Source organism: Epinephelus lanceolatus, chromosome 4 (genome assembly GCF_041903045.1).
Source record: "Epinephelus lanceolatus isolate andai-2023 chromosome 4, ASM4190304v1, whole genome shotgun sequence".
Lineage (NCBI taxonomy): Eukaryota > Metazoa > Chordata > Actinopteri > Perciformes > Serranidae > Epinephelus > Epinephelus lanceolatus.
The window spans coordinates 26,351,412-26,371,076 of NC_135737.1; the positions used below are offsets into that span (position 1 = coordinate 26,351,412).

General features: G+C 44.1%; 1 protein-coding gene across 1 annotated transcript in view; it reads left to right on the forward strand.

Moving 5' to 3' along the window:
* Nucleotides 1-19,665, forward strand: part of arhgap35a (Rho GTPase activating protein 35a) — a 73,067-nt gene that overhangs the window by 46,380 nt on the left and 7,022 nt on the right. The window contains exons 2-4 of the mRNA XM_033631648.2: nucleotides 567-4,416; nucleotides 9,774-9,915; nucleotides 17,288-17,365. Of these exons, the coding sequence (XP_033487539.1) occupies nucleotides 679-4,416; nucleotides 9,774-9,915; nucleotides 17,288-17,365 (3,958 nt within the window). The 5' untranslated portion in view covers nucleotides 567-678. The remainder of the gene's footprint in view (nucleotides 1-566; nucleotides 4,417-9,773; nucleotides 9,916-17,287; nucleotides 17,366-19,665) is intronic.

Consider the following 19,665-nt stretch of genomic DNA (forward strand, 5'->3'; position numbering starts at 1 on the left):
TCTTGTGTGTGTCTTTCATTTGGGGTGCAGGGAGCTTAGTGTGCCTGTTTTCACAAGTGTGTGGTGGTGCGTGTGTTTGTGTGCACGTTCATGTGTCTGTTTTCTGCGATAGTGAAAACCCCACATAACTTTATTCTACTGCTGCTGGCAGTGAGACGACCAACCATAGTGTTAGATGTTGGGATAATAAGCCAAAACACATACTGAGACTCAACGAACATAGGAAGGAAATGTGGAAGGCACCACTGTTAGCTGTGAAGTCCTGGCAGTATAAAAATTAAACGAGTTAAATGGGGAAAAATTGCCTTTTACTGAGCTACAGCTGGGTTAAGTAATGTGCAGCATTCCAGCAGCTTTGCCACTGACCTCAATCTTTTCAGGAAACACTCAGTGGAGAAATAGGATCACAGATTAAACATTATCAACAGTACATAGGCACACTGTAAGAATTTAGATGAGACACAATAGCTTTCTAATACTAAAGCCTGTCATTGGAATGTATGTTTCTGTATGTCTCCAGATTAATTATATCTCCCATTCTCTCTCTGTCTCTCTCTATCATGCAGGACCAAACCCCAGCGCAGTGAGCTCCTCTTGCATGGAAACCCTCCTTTCCTGGCAGCCTTCTCCTCTCCCTAGAGCTAGTGGCCAGCATGGCAGGATGAGCCTCTGCCAGCGATGATGATGGCCAAAAAGCAAGATGTCCGGGCACCCACCTACAACCTGGTCGTGGTTGGGCTGTCCGGCACGGAGAAGGAGAAAGGCCAGTGTGGTGTGGGCAAGTCTTGCCTGTGTAACCGCTTTGTCCGGCCAAGTGCAGATGACTTCCATCTAGACCACACCTCCGTTCTCAGCACCAGTGACTTTGGAGGCCGTGTGGTGAACAATGATCACTTCCTGTTCTGGGGAGAGGCCGGGCGAATGCTGGAGGAGGGGCCTGAATGCCGTATGAATGTGGTGGAGCAGACGGAGTTCATTGATGATCAGACGTTCCAGCCACACAGAAGCACGGCGCTCCAGCCGTACATTAAGAGAGCGGCTTCCACCAAACTGGCTTCGGCTGAGAAGCTGATGTACTTTTGCACAGACCAGCTGGGACTGGAGCAGGACTTTGAGCAGAAGCAGATGCCTGAAGGCAAGCTTGTGGTGGATGGCTTCTTACTCTGTGTGGATGTTAGCAGGGGTATGAACCGGAGCTTTGAGGACCAGATGAAGTTTGTTACCAACCTGTACAACCAGCTAGCCAAAACTAAGAAACCTGTGGTACTGGTTCTCACCAAATGTGATGAAGGAGTTGAGCGCTATATTAAAGACTCGCACACTTTTGCCCTAGCCAAGAAGAACCTACAGGTGGTAGAAACATCAGCACGCTCTAATGTCAACGTTGATCTAGCCTTTCTTACACTGGTTCAGCTAATAGACAAGAGTAGGGGAAAGCCCAAGATCATCCCTTACTTTGAGGCACTGAAACAGCAGAGTCAACAGATTGCCTCAGCCAAAGACCGCTATGAGTGGCTGGTCAACCGAATTGTGAAGAATCACAATGAGACATGGCCCACTGTCAGTCGCCGCATGCAGTCTGCCCCTGAGTACAAGGACTATGTTTTCCTTGAGGGGACAGCTAAAGCCAAGAAGCTCTTCCAGCAGCATGTGCATAGACTTAAACAAGAACATATAGAGAAACGTAGGAAGGTCTATCTAAGTACTCTACCACAGGCCTTGTCAGTACTGTTACCAGAGTTGGATGAGATAGACCACCTGAGCTGGTCTGGGGTTCAGAAAGTCCTGGAGACAAAGAGAGATTTCTCCCAGTGGTTTGTAGTGCTAGATGACACCCCTTGGGAGACCACACCACACATTGATAACATGGAGGATGATCGAATTCCCCAAGACCTCCTGGAGACCCCCGCAGCTGAATCTATCTATGAGACCCACCTGGAGCAGCTAAGGAATGAGCGCAAACGGGCTGAGATGAGATGGGAGTTCAAGGAGAAGCTAAGTGTCTCTCCTTTCATCACACCAGGGAAACCGTGGGAGGAGGCCCGAAGCTTCATCATGAATGAAGACTTCTACCAGTGGCTGGATGAGGCTGAATATCTGGATATCTACAACAAACACCAGAAGGAAATCATTGACCGAGCCAAAGAGGACTTTCAGGAGCTGCTTCTTGAATACTCTGAGCTCTTTTACGAGCTGGAAGTGGATGCAAAGCCGAGTAAAGAGAAAATGGGAGCCATTCAGGAGGTGTTGGGAGAGGAACAAAGGTTTAAAGCCCTACAGAAGCTGCAGGCAGAAAGGGATGCTCTGGTGTTGAAACATATCCACTTTGTGTACCATCCTACAAAGGACACCTGTCCCAACAGCCCCCACTGTGTGGACAGTAAGATAGAGCAGATCCTGGCCTCTAGATTCCCTACCCGCTACCCATCATCAGATAGTTCAAGACTGGATTTGGGGAGGGCTGAAAGGATAAATCTTGTCATCTTAGGGAAAGATGGGCTAGCCAGAGAAATGGCAAATGAGATAAGGGCCTTGTGCACCAGTGACGACCGGTACGTGTTAGATGGCAAGATGTATGAGTTAGCCCTTCGTCCAATAGAGGGCAATGTACGTCTGCCAGTCAATTCATTCCACACGCCAACCTTTACACCCCATGGTTGCCTGTGTTTGTACAACTCAAAGGAATCCCTCTCTTATGTTGTCGAGAGTTTAGAGAAGCTTAGGGAATCAACTATAAGCAGAAGGGAAAGGGAAAACAGCTTAGCCCAACTCCCGCTGTCCCTCCTTCTGGTCACCAAGCGGGGGGTGGGGTCCATTGGAGACATTGGAGGGGAGACAGCTCAGACTCTTATCCAACAAGGGCAGCAGGTGGCTGGAAAGTTGCAGTGTGCCTACCTAGACCCTGCCTCTCCAGGCATGGGATACGGTCGCAACGTCAATGAGAGGCAGATCAACCAGATGCTCAAGGGCCTCTTAGAATCAAGGAGGAGTGTGGGAAGCAGCTCCCCTCCTTTACCCCCTCCATCCTCTGCTTTCAGAGACTCTCAGTCCCAGCCGATGCTAGAGGCAGACCTGAGGATAGTCATGTGCCTGATGTGTGGTGACACATATGACATAGACCAGCTCCTTGCTCCCTTCCTGTTACCCCAGCATTGTCGTCCTGCCTCCAGCCTCAGCAGTGGCACCTCCGTTTTGCTGGATCTCAGTATAGGAGGTCAGAGGCAGAATATTGAGCTGTCACTGCTCTCCTTTCATTCCTCATTCTCGCTCCGCAAGACCAAGCTCGTCCATGGCTACATTGCAGTTTACTCTGCTCGCCGCAAGGCCTCTATGGAGACATTATGTGCTTTTCTGTGTGAGGTCCAAGATATCATCCCAGTCCAGTTGCTAGCAGTAGGGGAGAGCCAGATGGAGCTATCGGACTCAGAGTCAGCTAAGGAGCAGGTCAGTCAGGGAGAGGAACTGGCCCATGAAATAGAGGCCAGGTTTAACACAGTAATATGTGGACATGGTGGGGTAGTGGGGGGCCTTCATAAGATAGACCTTTTCCAGTCCTTCTTCAAGGAGGCGGTAGAGAAGCGCACTATTGTTGAGGCTACACACATGTATGACAATGTGGCAGAGGCATGTACCAATGAGAGCATCAGCCCTCGCTGTGGCTCTCCTAGTCCAGTTAACATTCTCATGGACTCAGAGGATGATATCGAACCATCACCACCTTACCCTACCTTGAGGGAGGATGGCAGTCTCAGTTCCCACCTGGGAACCTTCAAGCTGCCAGATCTGGATTCAAGTGATACCTTTTCTGTCATTTCTGAGCTTAGCACCTTTGAGAGCAAGCTGAACAACAAGGTTCCTCCACAAGTGAAGCCCAAGCCTGTCCGTAAGGTTAACCTCGGCCCCTACATGGACCAGCAGGGTGGCACCAACCGCCGCTCCTTGCCCCAAGCTGTCACCTGGGCTCCAGGTAGCGATGGTGGCTATGACCCCTCAGACTACGCAGAGCCCATGGATGCTGTGAGCAAACCTCGACCCACAGAGGAGGAGAATATCTACTCTGTCCCTCATGACAGCACACAGGGCAAGATTATCACCATCCGCAACGCAAACAAGGGTCACTCCAACGGGAGTGCTGGGGGGAATGGCTCAGACAGTGAGGCTGATAGCAGCTCACTGGAGCGCAGGAGAAAGTTGTCCGCCATCGGGGTAAAGCCCAAGCTTTACAGAGACCGATCCAAACGGCTTGGCAAGTTCAGCAGTTTCAGGACGAGCTTCTCAATAGGCAGTGATGATGAGATGGGCGGTCCACCCAAGGCTAGCCAGGATGACGGAGGAGCCCAGAAAGACAACTCCATCGAAGAGAGTGAAGACCCCAAAAGGAGAAATATTCTGAAGAGCCTGCGCAGAAATGCAAAGGTTAGTGCTGTTGCATCCTCTGTTTTTGTGAGATATGAGTGATGTATGGGTTAAATATTCAAATATGTCTGCACTCTGTGAAAAGACTAAAGAAGGGTTAAATCTTAAATTAAGTTTTATTTAAATTAAAAACACTTACTTTTAATTAGTTGATTCAGCTATTCACAAACACAGCAGTGTTATTCCAAAATGATGCATATTTATTTTGGAACACTGCCCAAATTAATCACTTCAGTCATCTTGAAATATTGAGAGTTTTCTTAACCAAGGCTTAAAATAACCTCCTAACTAAAAAGTGTCGTACCCTTGTAAGTATTTTGACAGGGGAAGTGCCACTTGTTTAATGAGTGGAAATTTAATTTTTGAGCAAAACACTTACTGTAAATTGTAAGTAATGGGTGACTCAGGATGTTGTGCAGTCAAAAAGCTTTGTCTGAAGTATATAAGCACATTTATTTGTTTATGGACAGATGTTTGTTAGGGACAGGCATTTGTTTATGGCTTAGATTGAACACCTTTGCTTTTGTGTATAACTGTGTAATCATTTAAGTTGTGGAATCACTAATGAGTTCAGTATAATCTCTCTGCTCTCTGCAGTTTAGCAAACATGGCACGCTGTAGGAGTTCCTCGAAAAACATGTCTGCTATTTTTTTCCCCTGACTGCTTTGTGAGAGCTCCATAAACTAGCCAGATAATCAGAGGAAAAAGAGACAAACTCCAGTCACTGAACTTCTATACCAGAAGGCAGAAAGCCTTAATGAATAGGGACAGAGCCACAGTATACACTGTGCTATTTTATCTGTCTGTGCTCATGTGTATGTCTGCTTGGCTGCATCAGGCCTCCCATTATATAAAAGCCGGCATAATGATGTTTGACATTTTTTATAGCAAGATTTTAAAAGCATCAACATCCATCTCACAGTTCTCGCTCTAGTGGTACATGAAGAGAAATTAAAGCTAATGTTATATCTGAGAAAATTAAGTGTAACACCCCTGCTGCTCAGGAAACAATAGTATTAACAAGAGAAAAAAAGGTGAGAAAATTTCTGCACAGGAGTCCGTCACTCCTTAATTATCATTTACAAAACCTGATTATGCAGTCACCTTGCTTTCTGCCTTGCTTGTAGTATGGCTAAGCAATGTTTACAACCTGGTTGCCAGCGGGTGCGGTGCCTTTGCCGTTAGTGATCCAGTGATTGACATCAGCATCATCTCGTTAAGGCAGCGTTGTTTACTGTTGACTGTTGTGGTGCTGCAGTGAAGCATGTGCCAAGACTGGTCAGCTTGTTCCTAAGACTCCAAATCTTTCCCTGTCAGCTTGGCTTTCTTTGCTTCCTTCCTTTCATTCTCTCATATTCACAGTGTTTGTCTTCTCTTCTTGCTGATTCATACTTTCTGCCTCTCACATTCCTGTCACAGTCTTTCTCTCTCCCTCCGTTATGTTCTCCTCATATCTCTTTATCCTCTTAGCCTCTGTCTGCCCCTCTCCTGTTCGTTGCCGTGCTTGTCTCTCACACGTGTTGTGACGATAGTTTTGACCTTACCCTGTTAGGCTTATCATTTAGGTATGCTGTTAATTCACACACATGGCGTGGTACAGAAGTGTCAGCTGAACAGGAGTTACAGCTGTGTATGTTGAGCGACTGTGATAATTACCATGACTGTCAGAAGGGTGGAACAGGAGGGGGATGATTAATGTTTTCACACACTCAGCTGTGATGTCCAAGTACCTGCGTGAAGGCTGTCCTCTCACATAACTAACTGCCTTTACCACGTTCTTTCCTTCAGGCACTAACCAACTTAGCACAAAGTGTACTCAGTGTCATTTGTCCTTCTGAAAAAATGTGCAAGGACAGATTGCCAATGAATTGGAAAGCACAGTTTAGGTCCCGTGTTAGCAAGTAAGCTCCAGTAGCTCTGACTTCCACCTGACCCTGTGCTCTGACCCAGTCCTTTAAGGGCAGCGAGGGATCAATAATGTATCACATGACACATTATTAGCCGAGTTTCAAAACAAACCCCCAAGAAAATTGAAGCCAGCAGAACTTAGATAGGTGTCATCACCGTTGCTCTAATTAGTGCCTCTGATTTGTGCCCTACAGCAGGTCTGGGATCTGGATATCCGCATTAAGGCCATTATTGCTTAATTGTGGTTGTAACAATGTGCTCAAGTTCCATCACCTGTTTTCTAAGCAGCTGTCTGAAAGATAAGAGTCCATTTTCAATCTGCTGCAGCCTGAAACCCCCTCAGGGTAACTGGCATGTTATTGAGTTATGTGGTCATCTCATGGAGGCGTGCTGCAGCAGTGACTTGGTGCGGGACCAGACGCTCCTGTTAGTGGCTTTTCAGGGTTGACAACCAGTCAGACTTTTAGTTTTAGGGTGAAGATGTGGGTTTATGCAGTGTAAACACTTTCCTAGTCACAGCCTTAGGGAACTGTCTACCACTCTTGAGTCATGACGAGTAGGAACAAATAATTAAAACTAGACTCTGAGCCTGTTTTAAAAGCCCCTTTACCTCAGGCAATGACCAACTGTGTGTCTGTCCCGCCTGCCCTCCCTCAGCGAGAGGCCGGAAACATTTCCTCTCTCTCTCTCCTGCAGCTTTTTTCAAACCTCCTCAGCCAGCAAGAGGAATGCTTCAAATTCCTCAGTCACCTAGTTCCAGTCTAGTGTCCTCTGTGCGAGAAATAAGAGGGAGGGAGACAATCAAAAGAGACAGAGAAAACACAACCACAGAAAGAAAATGAAATGGAGCCGGAGAAAAAATAAGAGTTGTGATAGAACTGGGTTTTTTTTTTTTTTTTTGCATTGCAGCTTTGTGTTTCAGCATCCTACAGCGCGCTGTGTATGTAAACGCTCACCATGGTGTCTGTATGTTATTATTAAGGATGTGTTTTGTTTGTCTTTTGTGGTAGAGGTCTGTTTTGTCTTCTCAGCGCTGGCAACATATCCTGTCTCAGTCAGCAACTAAAAGGAGTGGCCAGAAGGCAAAACTGCAGGGGGAGAAGACAGTGAGAGAGAAAAGTGGGTGGAAGAGAGAAGGCGCGGGGGGGTGGGGGAGTATAGAGACAGTCTGCTAAAGTGAGATAGGGCATAGATATACAACACAGTCAGTGTGATAGGACACAAATAAATTATGAGCTGCTACTTGGAGCTTAAAACCAAGCTGGCAGTCTAGCTCTTCACCACCATGGAGGCTGTTGTCTTGTAGCATCACATTACTACCACTTTAATTCAACTAAACCCCCGTGTGGGTGTTTTGTGCATGTGTGAGTACACACTTCACATGTACGTTTTGTACGTCGAGCATCACAGGAGGATCGGGCAGGGCGGCGGGGGAGTTAGCAGCAAGTGATAAGTGAAGGAATTCCAGTCAGGATTCGGCTCATGCGGGGCTCATAATAGAAAGATAACTGGGCAGCAGTTACCGATTTGCTGGGAAAGTCTGCAGTTATTGAACCTAGATGTGTTTCAACACAGAGCTTCCAGCGGCATCTCAGGGGCCTCGCTGAATGAAGTGCAGACTCTTCTAGTGAGCCAGTCGGTGTTATCGAGTTATCTTTGACATTTTGTTTTCCCGACACTTTAAGCACCCAGTTGACTGGTGAAGTAGCGACAGTGCCCTTTTTATGCAGTTTATCATAGGAAAACACCCCCAGGTAGAAGAGCCTGGATGATACTGGATCTGTGAGGCCAATATTGATATCGATACTTGACAAAAATATAACAATATATTGACCAGTATTCTTCTTTTACACAAACATTCTTGTGAAAAAGGCATGTTAACAACAGTAATTATTAAATGGTTAACATCATTAAAGGTCCAGTGTGCAGGATTATGGAGGCATCTATTTGTATGAAATGAATATAATATTCATTACTATGTTTTCAGTAGTTTATAATCACCTGAAAAGAAGTCTCATGTTTTTGTTGCCTTAGAATGAGCCATTTATATCTACATACAGAGCGGGTCCTCTACCACAGTGTCAGCCATGTTGTTTCTACATTAGCCCAGAATGGACAAACCAAACACTGGCTCTAGATAGGGTCATTTGTGTACACATGCGGCACACAGGAGAAGTTTCAGTCATGCAACCTCACAGCTAGGTGCCACTAAATCCTACACACTAGACCTCTGAAATAAAAGCCATTTTTAATTTTAATAGAAAGCAAGATGAGAAAAGTTAAAGATAAAATGTCCATAAGAAAGCCACCAACAAAGCACGTATAGCTGCAGTTTACCTTTCCATCTCGCTTAGGTGTCTCCCAACACACTGATATGAATGTGTCTGTAATAACCACATATTAGCCCATGATATGTGCCTGCTCATTTGTCGGTCAGGCTCTTTGAGGTGGTAATGAAAGCCAGCTGAAAGATAACATAGATTTACAACAGAATAAATTCACTTAACTGCTCAAACATGCAGTGCAGAGAAACGTCCAGGTGAGCTTGTGTTGATCTGCTCCGTCTTAATTAGTGTTTCCCCGCTTGTTTCCTTGAGTACTGCTGTGAGTTAGTGTGTATATACATGCTATCGAAAATGTTTGGTGGAGTGCGGTGAGGCCAGTGTCTGGAGCAGAGGGCACGCCGGGCTCCTTCTCTCTAATGAGCACTCCTCTGCTCCTTTCCTGTGTCTGTCTGTCAGGCCTGCATTGCTCCCACAGTCTGTGTGCCCAGCCAACCATGCATCCCTGCCTCACCACCCAGCCTGCCAGGGCAGAGCCTCAGGGGGCTGACAGACTTACTAGAGATCCAGGCCTTGGGGGCCTTCAAAACATTCCCACTGAACACCATTAAAGCACAGTGCAATTACTGCTGATGCCACAGCCATACGGAGGCAGGCAGCAAATGTTGCAGGAGTGCATTAGAGGTCTCTTAACAGGAGAATAACAGGAGTTAGAAAGTAATTAAACAATGAATAAGAGAGTTTGATTATGTGAGAGCTGCAGTGCAGTAGAGAGAGAGAGAAAGGGAAGCAGAGAATGTCGAAGGAAGGAGGGCAAGGATGAAGGGACCAGAGTGACGAGCTGATGTATATCTCATTTATGCACAAAACAGGCAGGAATGTTTGATGACTTATCAGGTTAAGGTTTGAAGGAATGTGCGGGAACGGTGTGTGTGCGTGTCTTCTTGCTCAGCTAGGTACAAACATAAAAACAGTCACTTTAAAATAATGTCACGGTCTTTTCCATTTAAATCAAGTCATTTCTAGAACAATGCCCCAAGGCTCGGTGTCATTTTGGAAATGTGTGCCTGTGTCAGCAGTGTCGATGCCAGTCAGCCTCAAATAATGTTGAATTTCTTCTCGGAATCCTCGGAGTAATCTGCTCTTTCTTTGCAATTTACTTCCAGAAACCACGACCCAAACCCAGGCATTCCATCTCGAAGCCCATCGAGAGCAACTACTTTGGTATGCCACTGTCCACCGTCGTCACTCCTGAGCGGCCGATCCCCATCTTCATCGAGAAGTGCATTCGTTTCATTGAAACAACAGGTAAGAATCTGTTTTACTTTACATAATAAGGAGCACAGACACTTAATGGCATCAATTTGGACACAAAATAGGCTGTTATTTTCAGTTATTTAAGTATTACCTTTTTTTTTTAAAATTATTTCAAAGGATCCATCTGCCTCTGCATACACTATACCTGTCTCCTTTGAGCTGTCTTTTTTTATTCCCCTATATTTTTTTCTGTTATCTTAATCCTCCTCCCCGGTGGGATTGTTTTGTACTGTGGTCTTCGTTGCTAAGTGTGTGATTCTGCGGTCCTCCTCAAATCACACACAGCCTTTGTGTCTATGTGCATGTGTGTCCGTGCTTTCCTTTGTGTCTCCCTTACTCTTTGTTCAGGTTTGATAAATGGTACAGCTTTGTTGAGCTGTAGGCTTTATAGGTATGCACCTCCAGGGATGTGAACCAGGTTGGGGTGTTAACTTACTTTTTTTGATAGCCGAAACAGTTGTGTCATAAAAAAAGCAAAAATGAGGTGTGATAAGACTCACGGGTGAAGCAGGTTCATTGTTTGTGTGTGATTATTATAGAAATATTGTTACCAAGGGTTTGTGTGGCAACTCCTGAACTGACTCAAGTAAAAAGACCAAGCAGATCATGCTGGCTTCTGTTTCCAGTGGTTACGGTCATAGTGTTAACTTAAAAATGAGTCATCAGAGTCTCATTCAGGCCAGTGATGCTGATGCGAAAAGCCAAGGGGGAATTTAAGCAGCGACTAGGTTTGTCACGGAGCATAATATCAGAATGGCTCCATGTGTTTTAACTAAAATACTTTCATCTGCTTTGATTAACCTTGAATTTGTTGTGTAGATTAGAGAAACAGGTTTTCAAACTGTTGCCACCAGTCATACACACACACACACACACACACGCACACACACCCGTACCTCCTCCTGTCTCCTCCCTGGAAGCACTGGGAGCACAGATGTGGTTGGATAGCCTCTCCTAACCTTGCTACCCTTTTGCCCAGATGCCAAACCCCCTGCCAGGCTCTTCTGGTGCCCCATTGCCCCAGGACTGCCAGCTTGTCTCTCAGTCTGCCACCAGCTGTTACTACTAAACCAGAGGCGACTTAGTTCAGGGTCGATGCATATGTATAGATATTTGTACATGTCTCTTAGCTGGGCCGTAACCAGGATTTTAGACACTGAAGTCAAGAGTCAGTCTGCCACCTTTCTACCACCAAACACCTCAACATTTTTTAATACAACCCCGAACACTGTGTAAGAAATAAATAGACAGAATGCAATCCTTTCTGACCTTTGTTCAATTGAATACAGTACACAATATACACTCATGCTGAATTTAAAGCCTGCAGCATATCTACAGGGACAGGGTCAGGGACAGGGGCATGTTTACCACCGTGCTACATCGCCTTTCTTTTAACAACACCCAGCAAGTGTTTGGGAACTGAGGACACTAACTGTTGAAGTTTTGAAAGTGAAATTACTTTCTCAAGATTCACAAGCAGGCCCCCAAAAACCTTGAAGAATTCAACGCAGTCCTGTCTGACAACTGTGATAGATAAGTTTCTCCATACACGCTCTGAAATCCCTTTGAAAATTTGAACACAACCAACTAATATCTAGCTAATAAAAAGACCTGTCTCAGAAAAAGAGGCTACGCTTCCTATACCTAGTATCAGATTATATACTGTATTTCTTAACAGGAAACTTCCCACAGAAGTATCAAGACATTACAGACCTGTAAAATGAAGTGTTACAGTTTTATTTTTTGACATAAAGGTCCAAATGATGTTTCAAAGCGCTCTCTCCATGCTGCCAGGAATAACTCTGTGGCAGAGTAATACTAAATTATGTATTCATTTATTAATAAATTAATTTAAACTGGTTGCAAAACATGTTTGGGCTGAAAATACTGGGATCATGTAAAATAATGTTCTAAACTGTGTGACGTAAACTTCCCCATAGTTGCTATCCACCCTCCAATTTCCAGAAAAATGCAGACAATAATACAAGTTACTTAAGTACCAAAGAAACGTAATCATACATTTAAGTAATGTTCAATAAAAGTGTGCACTCATTTCGTTACCTCCCGTAAAATGAGTTGCATGTGTTTGTCAAAACACTGCTGTTGCTTCCTGACATGCCAGTGCATTCCACTGTAATCTCTGTCCTGATTAAAGACTCTGTATTTGTGGATTACTGCGGCTTCACAAAACATCCACCGCCTTTCTCTGTGTAGGAGTATAGGGGCAGAGCTCTAGATAAGGCATCATGCTAGATTTCACCTCCCCCTGTTCAGGTGTTAACTGGAGCAGTCACGGCACTTAGTTCTGGATGAAGGCGGAAAAAAAGTGGTTGAATATGCGTTTATGTATACATCGACTGACTCATGAGAATGTTTTCCACCTTTTACCCCCACTCACTGACTTTAGTATCTTGCCTAATCCTCCGTTTCCTCCTCTCCTCCTGTGCCCTTGTTTCTCTACTTCCTCCTCCTGATCCAGTCATCCTCCTCTCTCTCTCTCTCTGTCTCCTTGAGTACCTTCACTTGTCACATTTGATTTCTTTCATCTTCTTCCTAACCCATATTTCTATTTCTTCCCCTGTCCTATCGTCACCTCTCTCAATTCCCTGCGTTTTTTCTCCCCCTGCTATCCCCTCCATCTCCTCCTCCCCCTCCTTCATTGCGTTCTCTCCTTCCTCTTGTCAGCACGCATTGTGTATGTGTGTGTGTGTGTGGCGGGTGTGTTTTCGCCAGGGGGGTTGCCAGGTAATGTTCTGCCCCATAGCTCCCTCCGTCCGATCAATATCACAAGGTAGGAAATTGGAAGAATGTTTGGGCTCAGCTCTTCTCTGCATGTGTTTAGCTTGCGTCTGTGTTATTTATATGTGTATGCATGTGTGAGGAGTGTAGCTTCACACATCTCACAGTCACAGCCAATAAGAGTGTGCGCGATGAAACACTTTGTTTACATACTAACACATGCAGTACAGAATGGCACACCTACACAGAGAATTACTGCGACTGCGAGGGGAAATGAGTTACAATGTGCCATTTAGTTTCGATTGTAGTTGCTGTAAGTCAGACTTTACTTATCCTGTATCTGCGTCTGCAATCTGTGGCTATAATGGCACTCATGGGAAATTACCATACAGTGCTGACACTATGTTTGTCTCTATAGTGTGAGCTCATGATGAGTGAAGTAGTGAGGCTGACCCTGGACCTGCAGCTTTAACCTACATCCTTCCCCTTTCCTCCTTCTTGAAGCAAAAATACTCCCAAGCCAAACCCAGTGTTTTCTGCCTTTATTCTTATCTGTTTAAATGTCATTGATAATCCTCTTACAGGCTGTGTTCATACTCTGAATGACGACTTTGGTGTATGTAGTAAAAACATATTTTTTTTACCTATAGACAAAGCCAAATTGTTCATTAACTAGAAAACTTTTTCTTAGTCTTTATACGTTTTCAGAGGCATATTTTGGCAATACACAAAGGCACTAGAGAAAAACTTGTTTTTCTGTTTTTATATTTCTTTTCAAACATCTTATTTCTTTGTTGCTTCTCTTAATTGTGCTTCCCAGCTTCACTCCCTTTGTCCTTGAGAATAATAGGAGTAGATGTGGCATTTTGTGTTATTTTCGTGCATTCAGAGCTTGTAGAAAAGCAGCTATATAAAATCAATCCATTGTGACTGCCGTTATCTCTCCTCGGCTCTGGCTTTCTCTCGGCGTTGGTAGCCGCGGTGTGTTCCGCTCATGGGTGCCGGGGTGATGAATGTGTGTTAGCGTGTGCGGGCATATCTGCTGGCCATAGGAGCCTCCATAGCGACATAAAGGGCACCGCCTGTTTTCATGGTGGACTATGAAGTCAGCTGCAGGGGTCTGGGCTGATGTGGGATCAGCTGGGGTGTTGTCAGTAGGTAGCATGGTGCAGGAGAATGGTCGCTAACTGTGGGTACATTGATCTGAGACTTTGTGTGACTGCAGGTTCAGGTGTGTTGGAAGCTATGAAGTCACCATAGATGAGGGTATAGACCCTGAAGCTGATAATGTAATAGTATAGTTTGATAATAGCTCAAATGAATGGAAGTTGCATTTTCTAACAGGACTAAAAAGGCATTGTTAGAAGATGCAAAAAAAACTTGTTTGCCACAGGAAGTGCTTATATTTACATTGACCCCAGGAAGTGCTGGCGCTTTGTTTGACCCCAGAGGAAGAGGATGCTGTTGTCTGTTTGTGAGAGCCCACCTTTCCAAGCTATCACTGTTAAACCCTTCTATTCGCCTTCTTCATCCTCCGACTCTCCTCCCCTCCCGATGCTTTTGGGCTCCTCTTCCATTCTTGTCATCCTCCTGCAACTTCCATCTTTGATGTGTTCTGTTGTTTTAAAAGCATTTCCTATCCCTCTATATATCCTCTCCTTATCTTAATCCCTTTATTTTTTTCTCATTCTCTGTTTCATCAGTCCTGACCCTCACTCCTGTGCATCCTCACACTCCCCCTCCCCACTATCTCTCTCATACTTGTCCTGTTTTGCCCCTATCTCTCACACCCTCTCCCCACTGCTGCTACACTGCTCCCCTCTCCCTATCTCTCCTCACATCCCTGTTTTCCTAGTGTCTGGCTAGAAAAGCTTTTGTGGATAATTGATTGGTAGAAGGAGGAGATCGATGCTGTATATGCCGTGACTGAAAGCTCTCTCATTTCCTCCCTGCCTCTCTCTATCTCACCCTCTCTGTTCTGCCACTCCCTATCTCCCTCACTCCCTCTGGATTGCTCTTTGTCTCCCCGAATCTCCACCAAAGTGGGAACGAAGTGAGAATTTAAAGGGTGGGAGGTGGAGACTTATCTTAGATAAATTGGAAAAAAATATTAATGAAGGAAGATGAAGTTAGCGCTCACTCACAGCAGCTATCTAAGTACCTTTTCTTTCTGCCATTGTCCGGCTTTGACTGGGTTGTTTGTGTCTTACATGTCTGCATACATGGATGTATTGTGGAAAAAACAAGAGTTGAGGTTATATTTACTCATCCTCCAAGGCTAAACATGACTCAGGAAGGACTCAGCCAGATATTTCTCCATAGTGCTACAACACACGTTTTTCAGTTTAATTCATGTAACATTACGTTTAATGTTAAGGATTCTGTTACTCTACAGTATTGTTGTTTTGTAACCTGGAATCTGCTGCTGCAGAGGCAAGTGAAAGCAAGTTTGTGAGCCAGTGCAGGGCCACTGGGTGCTCGGTTTCCACAGTAACAGCTGGTTTTTAGTAGTAGTGGTTTGGAGAAGTGATGGACAACACCAAAATAAGAGCACTGTTGTTTTAAGGTGTAAACAGTTCAATCTTAAATGAGTTAATGAACAATTAAGTTTCACTTTCTTTGCGCCTGGTGTTCTGCTGCTCCATCTGTGCTCAGAGTAGGCTGCGTTTAATTACCAAACTGTATATATATATCGCAACAGGGCTCCAAATTAATAGTCCAGCTCCAAAAAGGGGCTGCACCCGACTAAGAATATTCCTAGTCGACCAATAGTCTTCACTGAGGGCCTTTAGTCGACTAGTTGCCCACATGTTTATGATATTATTTTAATTATTAAATTATATATTTTGGGTGGGGCAACACAATGGTTTGAGTTCAAGCTCTGAGAAAGAATAGTATCAGTAACATTGTTAACACTGTGCTACATTACAGAGAAATACAAAACCGTACTAATGAACCTTCATTAATATAGGCCTATATTTTATCTACAAGTGCACGTCACACACTGAGCGAGCTGCCTGTTAATGATGCTGTCTGCAAAGCAGTAATGATTGTGCTAAGTGGCTAATGGGCATGTAGCTACTTCCATGTTTCAGATGATATGTCATGTTTGTAGTCGACCAATGAAGATGAGTTTACATATCACCTTGGGTTCGTCCTTAACCTTCTCAAAATGATCCCACACTTTGGATTTCCTGCCCAACATGTTATTAACTAGCCTGTGGAATAACCACAGCCGCAGTCGACTATCAGGGGGCAGCCCTAGTTTTTTTGTGACCGTTTTTTTACCATTTGTGAAATAAAAATATATTATGCGTCACCCCAGTTTAATTCAGGGATTATTCAGAAAGACTAATATGTGAAACGATATGCTAAACAAGATCTGACACTGGCCTGTGTAGGACATGTTTTGCACAAGTGTTTTCAGCTGCTGAGCTTGAAATATTTTGAAGGCAGTTTTAAAATTGCTATTGTGCTTTTATTCCCTGTAAAATGAAAATTATACAGCATGTGAGGAAATAGGAGCTTGGTTAGTCAGTGGTTGTCAGCTCAACAAAAAGATCAGTGGTTATGAAAAATCAGTGTAGGAGATTTTTGTTAGATGTTAAAACTTTGAAACTGCCAACTGTATTAGATTATTAGATTATAATAGGGTGGATTATTACTGTAAACAGATAATAAAATCCAACAGGCCTGCTTAATAAGTCTTTAATTGGCTGCTTCAATCATATCGCACTCGACTGCACCTGCTGCGAGCCATTTAAAGTCTGGAAAAATGCATATTGAAGCAGGAGGCGAGAGAAACAGGAAGGCAGAAGTGGATGAAAAATAGCAGACTGTTACTCTCCTGCTCTTTTGTCTTGTATTTTTTATAGTGATAAATGGGGAGCTCTTGTTAAGTCACCTTTACATGCATCTTTTAATTTGCTGCAGTGTTCTTTATTGCTGCCATGAAAGTGTTTATGTCGTCTGAACTATTAGACTGACCAAAATTGTCTAAAAGCCTCCCAAAGTGCCAGCGGTCTCATTATGTGTGTGTTTGATAAAACAACTGATGTTTCAGGTGTTAAATTTTAAGACAGTTCCCTTTGCTTTATTGGTCATAGGATGTATTTTACACCTCTTAATAGACATGAAAAATAAAACGGATATTACAAGAACTAAAAAACTTGCCACAAAACCTCAGTAAACAGAGATGCAATCTGACTGTTCAGTGTCTGAAGAAAGGCAACAAATCCTCAACAAATATCCTAAAAATTAAGTTAGGCGTGAGAGGAAGGGCACAGTACAAGTCAAGCCATTTTTAAGTGTGTGGCTTCTAAGGTAGCCTCAAATTGTCACAGTGCTCCATTGGGCTCTTAGCAGGCCAGTAGGAGTGCTTTATGGGTTTAATAAATAGTGCTAATAGTGTGTCTAGATGGAAGGGGACACAGGGAGAAGCCATTAGAGCAGCCTGCAGTAGCTCCACTTTTTCAGCCTTTCAGAGTGCATCTATTCTCTCCGCATCGTGATGTATCAAAGAGTTCTTGGAGGTGATTGACTAGCTGCTATAAATAGTTGATACTTGTTGCAAATTAAACACGAAAAGAAAAGCTAATAACGTGCTTCTCTCTCTCTTCACCAGGGTTGAGCACAGAGGGCATCTACAGGGTCAGCGGGAACAAGGCCGAGATGGAGAGCATGCAGCGGGAATTTGACAAAGGTATGTGACTTTCTGCTTGCACCACTCACACGTACAAGTGTACACGTGCTTATTATTGCTTCAGCTGTACACTTACATGCTAGGTGTGAAGAAAAGGCCACAGAGATGTGCATGTGCACGTCTGCTTCTATCTACAACAAGCCTGGATCCCCTTAATTAACCAGGGAGCATTAATTCTACAGAGGGAATTGGCCTTTGCTTCCTTTTAGACTGTAGAGCTGCCTCCTCAATCTTCTACCTGCTCCTGCGTGCATGTGCGTGTTCACACATGTGCATGTACAAGTGCTCTCAATGTGTGTCTCTCCATGTGTGTGTCTGTCTGCTGTGGGCAGTTAATTACCTCCAGATTGGTTTGGTTAATGAAGCATGTCGCTGCCAAGATAGATAGCAGAGCGAGATGGCCTGTGTATGAGTGTGTGTACGCTTGCGTCTACGCCTGGTTGAGGTTAAATCCAACTCTGGTAATCAGAGTTGAAGCCCCGTGTTGAATCATTCTGAGCCTCCGGCCAATGGGACAAGACAATTACAGGTGGAACTATGGCGTAGGTGTCTCATAGCCATACTGAAGATGGCACTTCATCAGGCCCCTGAAGATTCAGAGAACTCATTACAGCAGAAAGCAGCATCAGAAGCACCACACTTTGGAAACTCTCAAAATGGGAGCTCTCCTCAGACTGTTCAAGAACTCACTAACCGTATCTGTATTAACTTATTTCTTGCCTCTCTTCTTTCTACACATACTACCTCTGTAAAGTAAAAAAAGTTATCAGAAAATGGCTTTTTTTTAATTAAGTCTCTCTCTCTTTCTCTCTCTTTCACACACACACACACACACACACACACACACACACACACACAAACACTAAAGTGGTGCTCTAGTGGTTTTGCTGTCTGGCTGTCTGAGCTGTCTCTCTCTACTCAAATCGACTTTATAGTTGTCCATGGATCATTCTACTTTTATTTCAGGGCATTAATTAAAGGGACACTTTGCCGATTTTCAACCAGCCTTGTATCATAGCAGTGTGGGGAGTATGTGTAAATGAAGTGTGGTAAACTTCCCTCCATCTAACCAGCGCCCAGATCTCCCTGCTGCTCTTGCAACTTAAATATGCGGAATTATATAAAACGTGTCATTTTGCGGATTTGCACTGGCTTTAGGGCTGTGGCTCAGACTACAGATTTTACTTCCGCCTTTTTATATGCCCGCCACCACAGATGTAAAGAGTATAAAAGTAGATCTCTCTTTTTCTTGCCTCAAACTCACACCAAACTCAGATTAAACAGTAAAACTAGGCAGTGCTGATCAAATATGAACCAAGATTCTGTTTAAGTATTGCCTATTTCTCATCTAAAATGTTTTCAGAAACATATTTTAGTTCACTGTTTGGCTGTAATATGAGAATTTGTGAACAGGAAACAGGCGCTATACTGTTACCTGTATTGTGAAAATGGAGGCTGAAAAACTGAGATCAAATAATAAAACTAAATAGTGCTGATCTAATATAAACCAAGATTCTGTAACTGTCTTGCCTATTTCTCATCTAAAATGTTTTCACATATAGTCCTTTTTAAATGAACTGAACTCGACAGAAAATTGACTTGGTTCTTTTTGTGTTCACATTGTCAGTTCATTTGAAAGAGGACTCTCTCTCAGTTATGAAGCCCTTCGATGAACTTAAAATTGGAGGAAAACCTCAGCGTTTCTGTGCTGTAGACTGTTGCCGTTTGATGTATTCTGTATTCCACATCTGGAGATGTGCAGTGTCTTTAGTGGACCAAACTACTTCTCATCCTGCATCCTTTCAAGCGTTGCAGACTGATGTGGTTTTGTCTGTTTTTTCCAATTGTCCCAGTGCAATAGCATGTGATCTAGAGGGCTAAATACAAAGGCAAAGAGCAAAGCGAACCTGGAGCACTTTGCGTTCACAGTACACAGATTAAGTGAACCGCACCACATACTTGAAACGAACGGTGGTCTGAGTTCGGTTTGCTTTAGAGGGGTCTGAGTTCTCTTGGAGCGTTCACATATGCGCAAAAAATGCTGAGTCACCCCTTTGAGTCCATTAAGATGTGAGAACACCCTTATTTCAGTGCACTGTTTGGCTGTAATTCAAGACTATTTTTACCAGGTGGCCGCAGTCCACCAGCGGGAGTGTTTATTGGGCCGATGCAGGCAGTGCATTCTGGTAGTTGCAGGTTTTCTACCTGTTGAGCAAAAGCAACATGGATGCTACAGCCATTTTCCTCTGTTTTTTTTTTCTAGTCATGTAGCACCAATTTACAAAGTGTTTGTGTCTTTC